Source organism: Limulus polyphemus, unplaced genomic scaffold (assembly GCF_000517525.1).
Source record: "Limulus polyphemus unplaced genomic scaffold, Limulus_polyphemus-2.1.2 Scaffold50, whole genome shotgun sequence".
In the NCBI taxonomy this organism is placed as follows: domain Eukaryota; kingdom Metazoa; phylum Arthropoda; class Merostomata; order Xiphosura; family Limulidae; genus Limulus; species Limulus polyphemus.
In genome coordinates this window covers 722,901-744,937 of record NW_013665660.1, presented here as the reverse complement: position 1 = coordinate 744,937, position 22,037 = coordinate 722,901, and the positions used below count along the sequence as shown (strand labels likewise).

At 30.5% G+C, this 22,037-nt stretch overlaps 1 protein-coding gene across 4 annotated transcripts in view; it reads left to right on the top strand.

Moving 5' to 3' along the window:
- Positions 1–22,037, top strand: part of LOC106463113 (RNA-binding protein 39-like) — an 80,722-nt gene that overhangs the window by 17,417 nt on the left and 41,268 nt on the right. For 2 of the 4 annotated variants that reach the window (XM_013923087.2, XM_022390674.1), the window contains exon 2: positions 1,755–1,816. In XM_013923087.2, the coding sequence (XP_013778541.1) occupies positions 1,763–1,816 (54 nt within the window). In that variant the 5' untranslated portion in view covers positions 1,755–1,762. Of the gene's footprint in view, positions 1–1,754; positions 1,817–2,528; positions 2,651–6,149; positions 6,240–8,993; positions 9,058–22,037 lie in introns of all 4 variants that reach the window. The other 2 variants (XM_022390678.1, XM_022390682.1) reach the window with 2 other exon arrangements.

The following is a 22,037-nucleotide window of genomic DNA, read 5'->3' as shown; positions in this document are numbered from 1 at the left end:
AGTCAAATTTCAGTTATACATTATATATGTATATAGATTATTGCTATTTTGAAATAAGTTCTTAAAACTTGTTCTTCTTAAAACATAGAACAGTAAATAAAGAATTAAAGCAAACAATTATCTCTTCTAGTTATGACCTTTGTATTCGGTTGTTGCTTGATGTAGGTTGCTAAGCCTCTAAAAATTTTGCATGTGGAGGAAATGCAACAAAATATTTTTCTATGTTTTATATATACATTTGAATAACTAAAAAATCATAAATTACTACATTGATACCATAGAATTCCACTATAGTAAGCTTAGTAATTAAGATGTATTTTAGTCTAAAAAAGATATGAAATTTTGAGCAGACTAAAGACACACCCTACCTCCTTGAAATCTTGATTCAAAAAGAAAGAAATGGTGTTCTAACAATTTAAAATGGCTGAGAAAGCCACTAGGGGGACATTCTGAGCTTCCAATTGGTTATTCATGTCATATATAGAAGTAAGTGTATATAAGAGAGTGTTTCCAAAAATGGAAAAAGGTGGGTGGGGTGCCACTGTGTTTGATTTATTACGCGAGCAATATCTTAGCAAATTGAAAAGACAAGAGGCTCTTATCTTATATTCTAGCTTGTAAATATAGGTAATTTGAGTTTCTAATTCATACAAAACTATAGACTTAGTATTTTGACTTCACAAACATCTAATTTGAACCAGTGCTGCATTCAACATACTATGTGACACACAAAAATTTATGTTTATCTGTGTTTTTTTATTATTTACTTTTAAATTAAGAAATTGAGTAATGTATGGTACAAAAATTTGAATTATAATCTACAGATTGATACCAAACTTATTGACATAAATTTATGAAATATTATTTCAATAAAATTTTGAATGCGAGTCAACAAACACGATGACATGGCCTTTCACCTGTGACTCGTCTCGAAAGGGTTAATGTAATTGTGGCTCATAGGTAATGAACTTAATTGCCCAGATCTACTCCTGATAGCACCACTAAATGTGGTGTTTCTATTCTGCTATATTGGAATTTAAAACAAATTTTTAGCAATATAAATATTCTCAAGCATACTAACTTGGCATGCATTAGAATCTTGATCAGAAAATGAAGGAGAAGCCATCACAACCAAAAAAAAAACAACTGTGTACCCACTCTATGCTCTTTTGAGGTCGGCAACCCAACTATTAAGTTTTTTGGTCTTGAGAATAGAAGGGTATGAGGTGTTCATACTGAAGTGTACAAAATTATTTAGGGAGTTGATAAGATCAAAGCCTCTGATTTCTTTTTACTTTAGTCTGGAAAGAGAACAAAATTACAGGACCCACAAGTTTAAAATTTGGAGAAGACAGGCTATTTTACAGATAAGACGGTGTGGTTGGCTTACAGAATGAATTAGTAGTGGAGGCCAGTACTTTACAAGAGTTTAAGAGAGGAATCAATGATTTTGTGTAACTTATGGTTGTTTAAGGATAGCTTTGAAGAAATAAATGGTTTCATGTTGTCAATATGTTACATGCAGTGATGAATAGAACAAGTTTTATTATTTTAAATTGCATTTTGAATTAAATTTCACTTTTGGTAAAGCAGCATCAAACTAATCTTTGTCTTTTGTAATACCCATAAGGGTTAATAAGTTTTCCACTAACAGAAATATAAGTTTCAACATTCTTGTTGTTTTGAAAGAAGTAAATAGTCAATATTCAACTTTTAAATTGTGAGATCTAAATTATTATTATTTTTTTTTTAAGGGTAAAAGATGGCTGATGATTTTGATATTGAAGCTCTCTTGGAAGCTCCATATAAAAGGAAGGTATGATAATACTTTTATCAGTGAATTTTCATCTTATGAATACTAAAGGAAGTGTTTGAAGTTAAGAAGGATTTGTTTTGTATTAAATGATGTCTATCCCTGAAATATTTGCTGGTTTCATTCAGTTTAACTTGTATCTTGCCAACCATAGTAATTATTAATATTAAAAAGGTACATATCACAAACCACACATCAATGTACCCTAGACATCTTTTTACGAGCATTAAATATATATATATATATATTTGTAAAAACCTTGTGAAAATGAATCAAGGGAAAATGGAAAACAATTGTGCTTTTGCAAAAGGAAAGTAATTGTATGTGTATTAAAATACAAACAAAAACTTCTACTGTAATTATGTACAAGCAGTGTAATGGAAGCAATGGTATTGTATCAGGTACCAGAAAAAAGATGATTTTCTTTTTACCGTGTTTATTTTTTTACTACTCATCTGTGTCTAATACATCAGAAGTATAATTTTATAAGGTGTGTAATATATTAACTTATGTTTATATGTTTTATTTAAAATATTTTAAAACAAAATTTGATTTAATAAAAGCAAGAAATTCCTTCTGGTACATTTCTTGTACATGGCTTTTTGATGGGCAGGTAATTTATTTTGAAGACTGTGTCTGTACTGAAATTTTACACTAGGCTCTCCATTATCTTACTTTTCTCATAATTTTTTCCTGCTTTGTATCTTGTATACAGACCTCTCTTAGACCTGAACCACTTCATTGTACAGGTTGGATCAGTGTGAGATTGTAACATCTTTGGAAAGTGTGTTTCAACCTGCCTATGTTAAAGTGATTTAATTGAATATTTCTCTAAAGGTTAGTTCAGTGTTACAAAAAATGTGAAGACTTAAGAAACACAATTTTTACAAGTGATAAATTTCAATCACTTGGTGGTAAAGTATTGTACGGAATGTCAATTTATTTATAAATTTGTCTATTTCAGGTAGCTGAGAGTCATTTCTGATTTGTAGAATAATGTTTCTCCATTTGTGCAACCATCATATTAACCTACAAAAATAGAAATTATTATTGTTCACTGTACAAATGCTGCGATGAGGCTTATAATAAACTTTTTTGTGTAATACTGTTACATTAGACATTTAAACAATACAACACAATCTACAGTTTGCAATAAGCTCTTCCAATAAGCTCTTTTGGTTTATCTGTAGTGTGACAGTTCCCAAGTACGTTTGGCACTAAGACATCAATATTAATCTCAACTAGCTCAATATAATAAAAAGTGTAGATGGCTGGGAATTGTTTATTTAAACCTTATACAAAACACAAGACACAATTTGTGTGGACTGGATAAATAACATATGCATGTTGAATGGCAAAAACGTTGTTTTATAGTACACTTCACAAAGAAATGTATTCAATTTGTTAGCTACTAATAACAAGCACCTTTAAATTACATAGTATAGCCTATACAGTATTACATGGACAACTGCCCTACTCCCTTTGCTTTCTTCTTTTTATATACCCAGTTAAGTATTTATATGTTGCAGCTCAGCATACTTGGGTGTCATATGTTTATAATACAATACACATCTTTCTGAAAGGTACAAATGAACAATGAACATATTTTACAGGACTAACCTCAATGTCAGTTGTCATCATATGACTAACTTTTGAGTTATAACATCATAATTGGACTTGTAATAGTGACTTAGGCCTAGAAAGAGAAGATTGCTCAAAAGGTAAGTAATCAGTGGTGATTAACATACCTGCAACGTATCATGATGATAATGAGTGATAAGTATGGATGATTATTTGACAACAGACGTCTGTAGCTTAAAGAACAAATAGTGCTAAATATGTTTCTCACAATAGTAAACCCTATCCTGTTGTTTTTTTTTTTGTTACTATTTTAGTGTACCTACCCCTGCCAAAAAAAATAAAAAAACAGCTTGTTGTAATACATCATTATTCTTAATTTTTCATTTTATCAGAGAAGTTAGAAGAAAAAATGGATCATTCTTAATATTTTGATTTTTGTTATGTGTTTAATTTTCTCAGTAGTTAACATTTGAGGAAAAAGAACCCTACTCAGTTTACCTAGATGAAATCTTGTAATGCTTTTTACAGGACAGGTTACTAGTTTCCACTGAAATATAAATCATTTTATCACTGTAAGACAAGGTACTAGTTGTCTTATATAAAAACAAAAATTTTATCATCTGGTTTAGAAAAACAAAAATTAATTCACATTGCTGCACTTATGAACATGATGAGACCACCGAGTGATTTTCGTGTGCCTTCAGATATTCTGCTCTTTTAAGAAAAAATCATTAATGGCTGCTTGGGATCTTCTGCAAAAAAAAAAAATTGTGGAACATCAGAAAGGAAACAATTGTACATTGCATTAGAACTTACCCTTTTTTTTTAATAATCTACAAGTAGTTTTGTTAAGGAAAAGAAGCACTTCAGTGGGTGAAAATAATAGTGCCAATGATTTTGCAACAGTATTAATTCTATCATGCCTGGATGGTTGCAATCCTCCTCGAGGGAAAAATTGTACCATTGAATTAAAAATTATATGAAGCTAACTTACACACACTCTTCCACACACACAAAAAATATTTTACAGTTGAATTTATTCAATACTAGTGAGGGTACCCAACTGACAAAACATTGCTTTTTAATCGCAAAATCATTAGTGTTTGTAAAGTTTGTGAATTTTTTTCTCAGTATATGACATTCATAGCTCCTTAGTAAGACTGTCAAAATAATTTTGAACCAAATAGTGCTTATTTGACCTTGTAGCTTGAATACAAGTGTAGTTTTAGTGATTATGGTCATTGTTTCACAATGTAGGTAATTATGATGCAATGTAATTGCCTGTATCTTTGCTTTGAGAAGTTATGGGTTAGTCATATGAATACATAATGAAAGACAATGTATGTCTTTCAGTTCATCAGAGATGTGCACAGAGATTGGAACAAAGTGATAAAAGCTGAAATTAGTGATATGTTGCTAGAAAAAAATATGTTTATGATCAAGTTCCTGATGTTTTTTTTAAAGTTTACGAAAAAGTTGCTTTAAAATTCAATACTTCATTTGAGTTATGATATTACAGTATTATAGGAAAAGAATTATTTTTCTTAGAAAAAGATGAGATAGGCTTAATTAAGTTATTCCTCACTTAAATGTATTAAGTTACATTTGACTGACATGGTCACTCTGTTTACATTAAACCTTATTGTAATTGCTCAAATTGGGAAAAGAAAATTGCTTAAAAGAAATGTAATATAAATACAATAAGGCCCTGCTATAAAGCAGTCCACGGAGTCCATATTGTGAGTCCATGTTATAATGAGGTCCTTTCAAAAGCATCAAGCCAATATTATTGGATAAGCCCCTTAATTAGTCAAGAAACTGCCATCTCAGTGGCTGGTTCTAAATCTATGTGTTTTATTGTCAAAAATTTGATATTAAAATAACAGTTGAAGCATAACTGATAATACAAAAGTTAATACAGAACACAGTTTTTTGAATATGAAATATCATATTTATTTAAATTCTGAAATGAGAATGTTTGAGAGAGTTTCATTTTATTGAGTTGCTCATTGAGTGACATTGAATATTTTCTGGGATAAGTTTGTCTTATGTGAAGCTTTTATACTTCAACAATGTTCAAAACATCATAAAAAAACTGGAAATACGTTCTGAAAGGATAACATAAATGAAAAATTTTGGGTCTAAGATGGATTTGCATTATACTGAGTTCTGTGCTATAGCAAACCATATTGTAGTGGGGGCCTTAGTGTATATATATGAATTAATATAAAATGGATTTAAAACTTATTATGTATATTAAATGAAATTATCTGATTAACAATTTAAACTTTTGGTTTGGCAAACCATTGATCATAAAAACTGAAATAGCATGCAAGGGTTTTGAAATTAAAACAGATAAAATTTACAGTTTTATAAAATAAGAATGTACGGACACATTAGTTAATGATATCTACTGCTAAGATGAGCATTTTTAATTATTTCTTAGAAACATCATATCATAGTGAAATATAAACAGTTCATAAAAATAGGATATTTTACTTGCAAAAGCTACATATAGAAAGTTTCAATGCATTATAAAAAACCATTAAACATACGAGTTGAATTGACACACTCAGGCATGATAGACTTAAGCAGGTGTGATGCGTGTATTGGATTGTCGTATTTTAGTATGCTGTATCTGTGTTCTATGTTAGCAACAGCTAGATATCGCTTTTAATGAATATAAATATTTAAAATGAAACAGTTTTAGAAATTATATACTGCTGTATTATTATAATTTTCTCTTTTTCATTAGATACATTAAGGTACCAACTCCTTCAATCCAGCCATTACCACGTGCTTGAGATGGATTCATGTACATGTACTTAGAACAGTCTCACAACAGGTGGGCAGTGAGCAGTAAATAACTTGTCTTTCTCTCAACTACTGGAATGCTAATTGCAATTAAAACTAAACCTACATTCAGTGATCTGAACTACAACAGTTATCACACCCTTTGCTTAGACATACATTACCAGTAAGCATTGGTGTACATGATACAGTAAATAATTAGCATTTTACTACCTGTTCTTTAAAAATTTTATAATATTTAACTCATTTTATGCCAGTGGGGAAAAAGCGTACCACTTCTGACCCAGCATTAATAAAAGTTAATATATCATAAACAGTACTCCACCTAAAACACAAATACTTTAAACGTAAAGTATAATAACTATAAGGCCCTTAAAATGTAAATTTTATTTCTTTGATCAGTTTATGATTTATAATGAAATAAAACTGCTTTGTAACATATGCTGACTACATCATTACACATTACAACCATGACCATTGACCTAAAAGCCATTTTCTGTACTTCCTTATATGGCAACAATACTATATAAGGCTAATGATGTCATGCACTAGTCAACATTATTGAAAGAAATAGTTGGAGTCAGTTTTTCAAAATGTTAAAACTAATGTAAAGAGATAGTATATACATTACTCTATCTTACTTAAATAGAACTTACTCTTGACATTGTTTTATAAGTTATGCTTCAGTAAGAAACCACTATGTGGCCTCTACTTGCACTTAAGGGACATCATAGAATCTACATATCACTTCTTGTCTCAAATTATAACAGGAGGAACTCCTGTATACAGAAATTGTCTGCTAATGCAGTTACTTCAATAAAATAAACAAATGTGCAGAGAAACCCATTTAGTTAATTTCTTGCTATACAAACAATACAAAACCATTAGTAACTTAAGTTATTTCATCACTTGAGCATTTGCTTAGTTTCAAGGTGAACTAAGTGAAACTTTGAAAATTTACAGTCTACGTAAGAATGGAAGGAAGCTCCAAGACAAATTGACTGTGAGACAAAAAAAGTACCAGATGATGTATCTATGATTTGTTAGGTTGAGAAACTTGAAGTTCCAAAAAAAAACATATAGAAACAGGATTGAGGAAAAAAAGAAGATAGTTGTATGTTTTACAAATACATCATTTATTCACGACCATGGTTTTGACATTGAAGGCATCCTTTGTCTTGTTTTTCCTCAATCCTGTAATTATGGAGTTTCACCAAGTACCGATGGTTTCAAGTATCAATAACATATAGAAAGTTAAATTTTACAGTATTTCTCATCATTAACTTAAAAAAAATGCAGTTTTCAAACTATTTGAGCTGAAAATGAACAAATCTTGTACAAAATGTATGTTAACTTGGCTTTGTTTCATACATTGATAAGTTGTTTTTGTGAAGGTGGAAATTTACAATATCAGTAAACATTACAACAGAAAGGAAGCTAAAATAAGTTTTTTAAAAATTACTTTATCCAAAACAAGTGTTAATAAAATGTACATAAAAAACTTTTAAATATCAACATTACAATTATAATTTAATTTTGTAGGTAATTTGACAGGAGAGATCAGACAGAATTTTTTGAAACTTTATGTTGTCATTTCGATACTGGTTTAACTTCATTTCACTTTTGATAGAAAAAAAAAACAATCCATAAAGCAAATTATGATATATATAATGGCAGTCCTTCCAATTTTCTAGCCATATATTTTTATGTATGAAGTTTTCTGAATCTGATCTGGCATTGCAATACATACACACACTAGTGAGCATAGAGTTAAATCTTTATTTGAAATACATTGTATGCTTTCATGCAGCTACGATATTAAATCATTCATTTATTCATTCTGTTTGTGTCAAAACATTGCAATACTGGCAAAGATTTTACTGGTATTTATACACTAAAACAGAGATTTGCTTTACAGAAACAAAATTTTGTTAGAAATTGTTAATTGAATAATGTTAAATTCCTCCACTAAAATAATTTTGTAATTTTCTGAAGCAGCTTTATTACAAAATTATTTTTGCAAACTACAAAAACTTACCCATTATTAGTTTATTAGTTGCTTACATGCAGTACACATTCATGATGAATTAACAATTCAGATATTTCAAAACTGTGTGTACACTATATCTAGTGTTGATTCAGTTTTATTAAAATAACACACCATTTTAATTTCAAGAAATTAATTTCAACAAAAGTTAAAGAGATGTGTTTTTTTGTAAACTTAACTATTTTGTATTTGCAACCTACTCAGATATGTTTTGTGTAAAATGGTTTTTGGAAAAGTTGTTTTGAATTCTCATATAAGTTACTGATGGAACAACATCATTTAATACCAAACCTATATTGAAGACAGTTTATTCACACTTCTTTTTTCAGTATCATTAGAACATAATTTTGGTCTACCAGAAAAAATAAACAAACCAGGAAACGTTAATTCTAGACACCAGGATTAAAATGTAAACATACTTTTCTAAAAAGAGGAATTCTGAACTTAAATTGAAATATTTGTTTGATGTCAGTCTTGGTAAATTTTTAGATATGATTTAAATATTTCAGGTTATGAAATTGTAAAAAAAAAAAATTGTAATTAGTGTGATTCTCAGTTTTTGGCAGAACCGACCAGCATAGTTTACATAGAGAAATTGCATTTTTGATTTTGTGATGTAGTTTCACATAATTTAGTTATATATACATATAAAACTGGCTTGGGGCATTTAAATTCAAGCATAAAATTAGAGAGAATAATATTTCCAATAGCTGAAATCATCTCCCATTCCTCTTATCTCAGGGTGGCTGGAAAATGATGACTGCAGCCCTTGTCCCATACTCCAATGAAGCCAAAAGCCTCAAGGGTGATTTGAAGAAGTCCTTTGAATTGATGTGAAACATAGAGAGTAATTAAAAGGGCCCCATATTTGCTTTTAGTTAACAAAATTTACTAAATAGCCAATTTTTAATCTTTCAAACATTTCTTAAAGTTGCTTGAATTTGGTTTCACATTGTGAAGTTAATCAAAAATTTCAATTTCAAGCATTTTTGACTCCATTAATTTCTTAAATTAGCAAATGAAAGCTTTTAAGTACTCTCTTCTTTGCAAGAATATTTCTTCGGTATTAGAACTGTATGTAAGGAAGAATGAGTGAGGATAATACAGGAAGAAATCTCTTACTTTTAAGTACAAAGTTGAGTATGTTTCATTAAAATGATTTTGGTACTTCACCATGTCTCTACAGTCCATGTTGTCATGTCCATTTATGCTCTATATGATTATTGCTCATCACGGAAATAGCTCTGCAGTGTATTTTTTTTAGCAAAAGGCTCTGTTGTAAGGCTGTCATATCCAAAGCATACCACTCTTTCCTATTGCTTTCCTTAATCCATCTAATGTAAAAGGATGGCAGTTTTCCAGTGCCAGTTTTAACAGTTTGATCACACATAAGTGTATAGTCAGTACATCCGGCAACTTGACCAGTATGTCTTCATGAGTACTTGTTTCATTTTCCAGATGATTGAGGTATGTGATTGTTGAACAGATATGTTATGGAAGCAATTTGTGTACACATGACTTGTGTTGCTTTGCCAGACTGAGATCCTTCTTGATTATATTGCATATTCTTTCCTAGGACAAGTGGATAACTTTTGACACTCAATGTCTGTGTTCGTAGATTATCCTTTGTTACTAGACAACACACCATGGCTAACATGTGACTTGCTGCAGATTTTTTTTTTTTAATGGTTCTGGATTCCTAAGTTGATCCATATTCCTTTGTTTTCTATTGCCATTAATTAAAAGAGATATTCCTGTCTTGCAAATTCAAAATTCCCAAACTGAACACATCTTTATGATCTGAATGCATGAGTATTTTGCATTAAATGGGACTTTTACATACCTTTCCAAAACATTATCAATTTTTGATGGAATCACACTACAAAAATGTTGTTCTGACACATACCGTTCTGTCTCAACTTTATATCTCTTGTGGTTATGTCATGTGACTAGCTGATCTGCATATTCAAAATCATTTTAATATAATGTACTCAGCTCTCTTTATTTCTTTAGTATGTCATAGACATTGATTGTAAGTGTAAAATGTGAACACTGGTAAGTACATTTAGAATGCATTATGTAGGCCAGCACTAAGAAAACTAATGCATTCTAGAAACTGATGAGTATCCTAAACAGTTTCAGTTTCATTGATGCAGATTGTGAACTTTGAGAATATTTGATGAAATTTATTTCATATGCAAGAATCACTCTGTGTGCTGAGAAAAACTAGGAACCTATGAAGTTCTAAATGCTTAAACTAACAAATAATACCTAATTACATCTATTATGTCGTGTTATAGAATGAAAATTCTTTTTTTGTTAGTTAATAAATTTGGAGGAGATTGGATTGCAAGAAATACTTCAAAGTCAATAAATTCTTGTATGTGATGAAAACTTTAGATTTTCCCAACTTGCAGAATGGATTACTGAAGAGGTTTGCATGAAAAAAAATCCTTATTTTTTTATTGTTCAAAAAGCTTGTGGATAGGTATAACATAGAGTAAACATTTCTTTTATTGTGATTTTTAGCATTTCTACTAAAACCTAATCATCTTGAGTCAAAGTGTCATTAATTTATAGGTAAAACTTTCTCTAATAACATGAGTTACACAAAAATACCTTTAGTATCGTAATTAATTTCACTAGTTGTTATAAGGTTTTCTTTGTATTTTACAAACAAAATAGTAATTCACCTCTTTTCTTATCAGATCTTTACACATTTGACTAAACTAACACTGCAAAACAAACTATAATAAAAGTAATATTTGTTATATTAAACAGTCCAGCCAATACTGTTAATGAAAGTAACAATAAGTAAATAATAGAGTATGATTAGAGAACACAGAAACAATAGTGGTTGGCTTGAAATACTGTCATAGAATGAATTATTTTTGAAAAATATAATATCACTATGACACGCCTGTTTTTCTTCTTTTCTTCCTAACTTGTCTTTTGACCTGTGAAAACTAGTTAAACTACTCCACAGTGTAATTTTAAAGCAGGGTGGCATATTTGAGCATGACAAATTTATGATATGGTACTGTTGAAATTGTATGAAGTTAGCAGTAATTTATCCATAGTACAACCAAAAACTAGTTTGTGAAAGTACAGAATAATGAATTAAAAAATACCTGAATTGTTCATGAAAATATAATGCTGTTAAATGTAATACAAAGAAAACAATATGCTAGAAGGTGATCTAAAACTACTACTACTCTCATTTTAACTAATCTGTGACACTTAACCAACATATAGAACTAACTACAGGAAGTAGAAAATAGTGCCAAAAAGGAAATGCATAAAGTCTCTAGAAAGTCCAATAATAATAAGACTTAGAAAGGAAAGCTACAACACAATTTAATATGGCAAAGAAAGTAATTATCAAAGATCAATCACACTTCCTCACTTGTTTTACTTTCAAACTTCTCTTCAGGAAATAAATTCAGCTTCTCTTTTTTTTTATCTGCAAATTAGAGTTTACTAAATAATGCAAATAAGTGAAACCTCTTTAATTTTATATCACTCAAAAACTGGTTTAACATATCCAAAGTTACCATTCTATATATTAAAATAAGCTTACCATTGATATGAAGATCTCGTAAAGCATTCATCTGCTTTCACTGGGGGTTTGGGGTGGCAAACATTTTTGTGATAATGAGTTTTTGGAACTTTTGTTATAGTTGATAGGAATAGGAAGTCTTGCATCAAAATGAGTTACACCTCTAAATTATGTCACTTTTAGGTAAAATTTTGGAAGACCATTTTTTTTTAGATAAATGTCCATTGTTACAAAGTTTTATAGTGAATGATTAGGGGCACATATAACAACATAGGAATTTATACCCTATGAGTAGATTTGATTGCTTGTTTAGCTTATTCTAGACTTGGGTGTTTGGTGGAATTTGCTAGTTTATTAATTGATTATTCTCACATGAGACTAACCTTCCTATTTTCTGTTTATTTTGTTGTTGATATAAAACATTTTCAAACTACTCTACTTAATATGATAGGCATCTTCAGGTGGAGAAATGTAGGATTAAGTTACTTTTTGATCTTAAATGCCCCCAGTGGATCAGTCTGAGGGCTTATAGTGCTAAAAATTCAATTTTGATACCTGCAGTGCACACAGCACAGCTAGCTTGTCTGGGTAGTTTTTTGCTTGACAACAAACAAAATAATCCCAAACTGACATATATGAAAATGTATCATACATGCAACAGAATACAAAACTTGAACATTCTGAAATTATGGTTAATACCATTCTGTAGGTTTCTCCCTGCAGTTTCAGAAGACAAGTAGAACTAAATAAACTGTTGCTTCATTAAAATTTCTTTTAGCTTTCATATGATAAAATTAATAAAGAATTTTGTATGATAGATAATATATAAATCAGTGAAAAATTCACTGATCCTAGAAAAACAAACAGTTTAAGGTTTACTATTTGTTAGAGAAACGTGTGTTGATAACCTCTGCAGAGATTAAAATAATAAGGTGGAAATTGAAATTTTATAAGAAATATAATCACTGTAATACCAAAAAAATCTTTAATTACCAGTTTTTCAGAATTTCTTTAGAATTCCATCATCAGTGTAAAGAACTTAAGGATTAATTAATAACTTTTATAAGTATAAATTGTCATATGCTTTTAAGTAAAAAGTTGATGCAGAAAACTAGAAACACGTGGGCATGCTGAGAAATCAGAAAAATCAAAAAATTTATAGTTTACTAGTTGTGCAGTGTTAAGAGGCATGTGATGACAGACATTTTTTTTATGTTTTCAGTACTTCCTATTTATTAAGAGGTAGCAATTAAAAGGAGTCCTATTTGTATAAACTGGTTAAAGTCTTAACATTGTTATGTATTATTATACTTTTATTAGTCCAAGTCTAGTAATATCTGACTGACACAGTTAAATGAGCAATTCATTTAGCAATCAAAAAATCTTTGTGCAAATAATGATTACAACTAGCTATAGCTTTTGTTTTTGTGATTAAAGCAATCTTATCCTGAGTAACACTGGTTATGTTTGTAGCTTGTAATATGTAAGGAATACATTGCATTTAAACTACACTATTATGTAATCCAAACAAGGTAAACATGAGCAACAATAATCTCTGTAGCTAGTTATGTAACCAATGACCACTAGGCCACACCTTCATATTTATGATTTGTGTATGTCTCATCACATGCAATTATACCAGTAGTGGTAGTACTAGCTATAGTATTCTGCTAATAGCAGGGTTCAATTTAGATTGGAAAAGGTGCATAGCAGTGTTACATCATATGTTGCTAACCAGGAGCTAAAATGATTAGCAGTTTGTTGCAACTGCATAGCAGTGATTCGCAATCAAAACTTTGTGAAAACAAGTTAAACAACAGTAAATGAAACAAAATTGAGAAGAAATATATACACATTCCCTTTTTTATGTATTTTTATTTAATGTAAACATTATTGAACATCATTGATTAAGGTAAAGAAGGTTTAGTAAGTTAGTGTACAGTACAATACTGTCTTTCATATTTTCAGTCAATTTCAACAATACCAGAAGATTCTGAATGGTTTTCAACAACAGACATTGTTGGTGTCATGTTATTTTCTTCTGACTTTTGCTTTTTATATGGCTGTGTATTATGCTGCCTTTCGGATTGGAACCATTTATCAACCAGCTTCAACAGAGGCAAATTTTCCATTGGTGGACAGTTAATGAAATTTGAACACAGTGTTCAAAAACAGCCTCACTCAAACATGACATGTAGTCAGTTTTGACCCTGCCCATGGTTGAAAATGCTCTTTTTAATCTGGCATTATACAGGGAAGACAGGTAGAATAGCTATGACATGACACCTGTTTGGAAAACTCTTATGCTGACTTGTGAGAATAACAGCAAATTTCATGCCCATTCAGATGTTTCAAAGTATTAAACCAGTATACTGCAAACTTCAGTTTCAATGCATTTACATCTACATTGTTATTGTCCAGTAAGCCTGACAAATGCTACATAATGTTGTACAGCTCCTCATTACCAAAATGCTCAAGTTCATCCTGTGCTTTTGGCCATACTTCATGGTTTATTAATTTAGATGTTAGAAAAATGGGTCAAATGTTTTTTGTGCATTCAAGTCACCATATCATTGGCTCACACAATCAACTATTCAGCCCTTCTACTCTGAAACTACATTCATAAAATCTGTAATTTCTAACCCTGCCACTCTCTTTGGCCTGGAGTGTATTGTACGGCACAGATAGTTGTGCCATAGCATGTAGGAAGTCAGTGCTATCTTGCTGCAAATTCAAAGAGAGCTTTGTTAAGGTGTTATGATTTGATAAAAATTCAAGAGATTTAGCACAAACTTCTCCAACTGGAGTCTTTCAGAAGGTTTTCTTTATTTTGCCCCCTCATCAGACTTCCCTAACATATTTCCTAAATGAACAACAAATACTTTGTACCCTTTTATCAGTGCATTACATGCCTTTAATTTATACTGAATCTAACGTGTACCATTAACTTTTTGGAGGTTCAGAACACACTCCTCCATAATGTTGGCCAACTCCCTTAGGTCACGCAAATGTTTGGGGATCCTACAATAAAGTGTATAAAAATTTAACAGTGTGTCAGTAATATTTTTCTCAATATATGCTCTTTTAAAACTGTTATTGCTAATTTCAGTCTGTGATTTAGACAATGTATACATATTAACTGTGGGTAATCACTCTTCAAGAGGGCTGATAAACCCCTTTTGTGACCTAGGTTAACACTTGCACCATCAGCCATCATACCCACTATTTTGTTATGCAAATTAGTAATACCAAGTTCAGTAAAAGTTGTCACTAAAGGGTTTTTCAACCCTAATGCATCAGCATGTTTCAATGTCTTAAGGCAATAAAAGTATTCTTTGCATATTCATCCTTTATCATGTAAAACACAGAGAGGACTTCCTTCTCTGTCACACTGGTGTCAGTAACTCCATCAAGAAGTATGGAAAAGTATTCTGCATAAGTAAGGTTCTGCAATAATAAAATTTAATACTGTTTTACAATTTTACATATACACTGGATGCCATTTATTGTGATCACGGATAATGTTATCATTCATATAATATTATCAGAATTAGTAAGTCCTGACCAAACGTATAAAAAAAACAGAGGAAAAACATTGTTAATTGTAATCAGTACTTTGTTTTTTTCATTACTTTTAATCAGCTTAACCATCTCTAGGTCAAGTGACCCGAGGAAGGTTCACCATAAAATAGGACATGGCTAAGTTGTCATTATGATCCCCTATGCTCTTGCATTTCCTTTCTGTAATTACAGTACAGTTGTTTTCATTCCTTCGTGAAAGATGGTGCTCCTAGAAATTTCAATTTGTGTTAACCCTCGTTACTAATGGAAGAAATATAAAGATCTAACTCTTAAAGAAAAAGTTGCCATTTTAGAACACTATAATAAGTTACCAAAAATGGGGCAATGTAATGCAGCAGTGCAATTAAAAATTTCCTAACCTCTTGTGTAAAATTTAAAAAAATTAATGCAACATTGAGAAGGGAACAAAACAGAATGAAAACCTAAACTGGAAGAGAAAGTGCAGTGGAAAAGATGACCAAGTTAAATCAGCATTAAAACTTTGGTGTACTAATGTTCTGTCAGACTGTTATTTGGACAGACCCAGAAATCTGATAAACCCCCAATGAGTGCTGAAATGTGAGAAGCACTTCAAATTTTGTGACTTAGCATACAGCACAGATCAGGCGAGTTTTATAAACTATCAATATGAAAGTTTTATTAATGAATTGCTCCAAAAAATAGTAGACAGTCAACTTTAAATTACTTTTTCTAATTCTTGTTTTAATTGTTTTTTCTTTCTTTAACTGTTTTTAAATATGTCAGTAAATGAAAAATCCAGCTTTCAAACTTTTGGGTAATATTTTTGCTACCCAATATCAATAAACATAACTGTAATTGCTAAATTTTTATTTCCTTGCTTAACATTATCATTTGGTTATTGTCATCAATGTAACTGTGTCCCAAAGTGATCACAATAAGTGGCATCCAGTGTAGAAGAATTGTTTTAGTGCTCAGAGCTATGTATGAAGTATAGCATCACCTGCACTATTTTACTGTGACAATTTTCAGACTGTGATAAATCGTGGTCTACTCAAAATGCTCAATTTATATTTTGAAAGTCTAAGTTATTCTTATTAAATATTAACAATTTAAATCACCTATGATATACATGTATATTATATATATATATATAATGAATATACTTTACAAATATTTAAACAAAATTTTCCTACATTTACATTAAATGTATTTTTTCTAACATACTGACAGTACTATGTACAGTATTCGTATAATGTATATATAGTAAACTTTTATTTCTGTTACAGTAAGAATTTAGTCATAGTTTCGTCAATTAACTCAGTTTTGCGCATGAAACTAATTCCTAAGTTAATTGGATAATCCTAGGTGAACTTGCTAGATCCTAAGCTATAAATTTATGAATAACTATATATCCAAATTACTTAGGCCTAGTTGGTATTCTTGTAATTAAATGGAACCTAATTAATATGAAAATCACAATATGAATTAAAAATAATGGCTTACATGAACTACTTCATTTCACAGTCCCTCCCCAATAACCGTTGTGAGTTCAGAACAATTCATATCTGTGCAGTACATCTGGCCTATTGGTGCCCCATGGTGTCTCTCAAGTGCTACAATTGCTGGAAACTTCTTAAATGGGATCTCTTGAACAGCTAAGGTGTAGGCAGTCTCCATAAGCATCCTTACCCATCTGCTGAATGATTTTCTTATGGCTGTTGCTGCATAAATTTGCTCCCTTGTTGCCTTTATTTTAAAAGCAGAGTCTGCTGCCCTAGCATGCTGTTCTGAGTCTCAGTGTTTTATTCAGGCATCTTTTTTTTCATTTTCTTTGGTTCAATTATTTCCACTACATAGGCATCGCTGAAACTTTTGACATGCTTAATATTATCCAAATGTTCCTTACACAGTGTATATGTTATGCTATCAACAATTCCCCACTTTCTGTATAATCCAGCCATTTTTTTTTTATCCAAAATATTACACCAGTTTTGAACTGTATTGACTGCAGGACCCCGTGCGTCTGGACACATGTTCACAATAATCCAAGCCTGGGCTGAATAATATAAGCCTATTAACAGTGTTTATTGTAGGCTTGCACACCTGTAACTGTCAGTGTCATTCCAGCCCAGTGTTTCTGCATGGTCACTGGCCTATAGATCTACTAGTATGTCTAATTCTTAAAACATTCTGTGGCATGCCAATTCACATCAATGATGTTAGACAAACGTTATGCGGGACTGCTTTTCTGAACCTGTTTCATGAGCACAATGTACCTATAAGTTGGTCTACAGATCTATAGCATATATAATTAAATACAACTGCCAAACGAATACATGATGCTTCAAGAACTAGTATACGTGACTTAAGTATGATATAGGCCTAATAAATGTCTAAACTGCATTTACTGTTATACTAATTAACATATTGTGTAAATATCGGTCATATTTTAATACGTAAAAATCTCAAACATCTAGACTTTGTAACCTAGAAATGTAGGTGACACTGTCACACTGGGGCTGGCACATTGTAGAGGTGGTTAAATGTGTTGGGTTTGCATTGGAATACTATTATAGAACTCCCATCTTTCAGATCCATTTAAAATAGGTTTAATGTCTATAGAACTTCACTGAAGTAAGAATAAGTTCATATAGACCTAGATCTCACTACTTAAGCCTGCTACTTTGTGACTTGTGTTTATGTGTACCATCCATCAACCCAACTCCCCCGCTTGCATATGCTAGAGTCTAAAATGGTATGTCCCAGCTTTGAAGCTTTCTAGTGTGTACGGCTAAGTGGCAAATCTATATCTACAAGGAAACATACAGTCTTAGGTCCCACATAAAATAAATGGTGAGATTTGCAGTAACTGCTATCGTTATTATTATATGTATAGCAACAGGCCAGCAGTGCATTGCAAATTACGATGCAAACGTGAACAAATCAAGCCCTGGTTAATAGTTAAATTGTTATGTAACTGAAGCTTAATAAGCTTCTTTAGTCTATGGCAAAGCTGGTAAGGCATTATAATGTGATGGACAATTCTATTTTATGCTAGTGGGTGCTGTCATCCAGTTGTTCTTTGTGGCTAGAAATTCAAAATTTGGGATGATTACAGATAAGACTTAGTAGCATTGCCATAATTAAAAACAAAGAAACACATATAATGGCAAGTATGATTGGTAGCAACAGGAATCAAACCTGTAACTTTAGAAACAAAGGGCAACTGCCCTAATCACTGCTATTCTGGCTTAGAGCTGCACAAACTTTGATTTAATTGAAAAATATTGATAGATCACAATGATGGTATTTTGATTACTTGGGGTAAAGAAAAATAGTAATAATCAGAAACAACAATTTTGATTAGTTGCTTATTTTCATTAGCTATGACACTAATGGGTTAAACTGAACAAGCCTGAAATAATTGAAAATAATAATGAACTATCATAATGGCAATATATTGATTACTTGGATAGTTTGATTAATCAAAAACACCAGTTTTGATTAGTTAATTATTTTCATGTCATTAATTGATTTAATCATTATTTTGATTAGTTGATAATTTTATGTGACACTAATTGATGTGATTAATGCTAATAGATAATTCAGTAATCAAAAACAATTAGAATTGAAACACAAAATATGTCTAGTCCTATTATTTTTGTGACATTAGTTGAGTTAATCATAATTTCAATTAGTTATGTAACACTAAGCAAGTTAATTGACTAGCTCTAGTTTATACATTTAGAATAATTTGTTCTTTAGGTCACCATTATTGTACTTAGACTTTTTTTAATAACAGAAAGCTCTAAAACAAGATGTGAATGCAATTTATTATTTTCTTTGTTTTATTGTTTTATGTAATTTTAAACTGCCTTTGTTAAATAAATAAGTAGTACCAGTTTGTGTGTTTCTAATTTGTAAGTGAAATTGAAAGATATTTTTAAATGAACAATTTAAGAGTTATAGTTCTACTAGTAGGACATGTTGAAATTTGCCAAAATTTTCAATAGTAAGTCTGAAGGTTTAATATACTAAAAACTGGGTTTCAGTACTCATTGTGGGCACATCACAGATAGCTTGTGTAGCTTTTTGCTTAACAACAAAACAAGTAAATGACAAAATATATGTAGAGTTGTGTTATATCACTCAATTTGCTTTCTTACATAAACACACAAAATCTAATATTTGGCCATAAAAATTGTCTCTTTTTAAAAGTTTAAAACTTAAAAACTGTCTCCAGCAATGATGATATTGTGAGTGCTCATGCATCTTTCAAAAGATAGAATTATTCATTCATGTTTTTGCACTTGTTAACAGAATTTTCAGAATTGAAACATTGAATCTGAAATAAAATTTTAGAAAATTACACAGCAAACCTATTCAAAACTCAAATAAAATCAAAACATGTTCAAACATGCTTATTGCATGTGCATTTTCTATAAAATATAAAAATTTAACATATTTTTTATAAGTATAAAACGATGTAAACAATATTCTGAAAATTGGCTTTTGAAAAATCATTTTGATCCTACATCATTTTGGTTTAAAAATTATCCAGTAGGAAAAGTTTTTTGGTTAAATTTCACACACACACACACGCAGAAATTAATGTGTGTCCATAATAGTTGCTCTTAGTAGGACTTACACCTATGTTCATAATTTCTTTTTCTCTTTTTCATCTTTATATTCATAAGCAGTGGATAGACAGATACCTGTTTTCCCAAATTTTATTATTCTGCTAGTAGAACGTGTCAAAATTCAACAAAACACATAAAGTTGTTATATTTCAAGCCACAGTCTAAAACTAAGGACTTTCAAATTCACAAGATAAATAAAAATTGAGAAATTAAAAATCTGCAAATGAGGATCATAAAAAAAAGTAAGCAAACAAGGCTGGAGATATTGTAGAAATTGTTTATTCAAACTACAAACCCTTATTTTGGCTCCTTGCTATTACCTAGAATTAAATTTGGTGGAGTCAAAATAGGGATTTGTAGTTTGAGTAAATAACGTCTACAGTATTTCCAGTCTTGTTTACTTATTGTTTTTACGATCCCTATTTTCAGATTTTTAAATTCACAATTTTTATTCACCTTATTTACTGGCATATACTTAGCTATGGGCAAACGATTACTTGATATGGTAACTAACTTTATACATTGTAGTTATTATAAACATAGCTAGCTGAAACTGTTCAACTGAAACTGATGATTTACTGTAGCTATTGACTATTTGATCGCATTAGTTCAAGATGTAAAATGTTAAGCTGCAGCAGAAGATTGTCATGGAGATTTTTTTGAAAATATAGCGAGCATTTATAGTTTCTGTGAAACTAAATTTTCTATATGTAATGTATATCAATGGGCAAGTATATGCCTAGACTGAGACACAACCTCCACTAAGTGCGTATAAAATTTTACCAGTAGAAAAGCAGCCTTTTCAAATAAAACATATATGTTTAAAACATTGCTTTAAATAAACCTTTGTGTCTTTTAAAGTAATTGTTCTACAGTCATGTGTAATAAAATTTAATATTATGTGTATTAGTTTTTATTTTTGCTTCTTCACTTCATACAAAATATAGGGGTTGGCTAAAGACACTGATTGTATAGTGTAGAAAGCATTGAGTATCTACGTGTTAGTCATCTAATGTTCGTCTATTATTGGCTGGTAATTACTGTTTCACCCTGTACTTAAGCTTTTTAAAGGAACATTAGATGTTTGTAAGAAAGATAACTTCAAGAAGTAATGATAACATCGTTTATACTAGAATTATGATGTTTTTTAGCTTATTTAAAATATAGGAGAAACAAATCAACTTTTCAGTACCATTACGACCCTCACAGTACCTTATTTAGTATTGTACAAAAAGTTTGGGTGCAATATACCATTCCTTTTTGTAGACTGGCAAGAGAATATTAAAAAGAATTACAAACATGGCTGTTTGAGCGGATTTTCTTTTCCTTGTAAGTGTAACATGCATGCTTTTTTGTGCAATTTTATATGTGTACAGCCTTAACAGTCAACAGTAAAGGTTTTAAAGTGTTGATTGAACTGAATCCTTACTGTTTAAGATGTATTTTGCCTGAACATTCTTTTAGGGTTTTGTGCAATTCCTTATGATTGCTATTATGAACCAGTCTTATGGTTCATAATATTGGAAAAGGTGTTTGCAAAAACTTCCTTGTAAACAACATTTTCAACATTTATACCTTCAGGAACATAAATTTTTAATCATATGACCATAGCTTTATTAGAGCTGACTGTGAGAAAAAAATTGGCTTAGCTAAGTGCAACCAAGATGGGCAAACATCCATCTAACCAAATTATTTTTTTGTATTTAAGATTTCATCACTGAAGACAGACTTATTCAAATCCAATGTAGCAGTGTGCAATTCCTTATATTTTGTTACAAGTGAGGTTCTTCTTTGTCACATCAGTGTGAAATTTATGGTAATAATATATGTTGAGTCAAATGTGAAAAGCAATTTTTTGGTATTGCTTGTACATACTTCATAAAGTCACATATTGATAGTTTCACCTCAAATGGGCATGTGTACTTTTGTAAGAAAAGCCTTGGAACTGCATATCTTTATCCTCATATGGAATTTATAACATCCATTATTTTTGTTTTTGCTTGGTATTATGTAACTACCATATTTTTCGGAATATAAGACGCA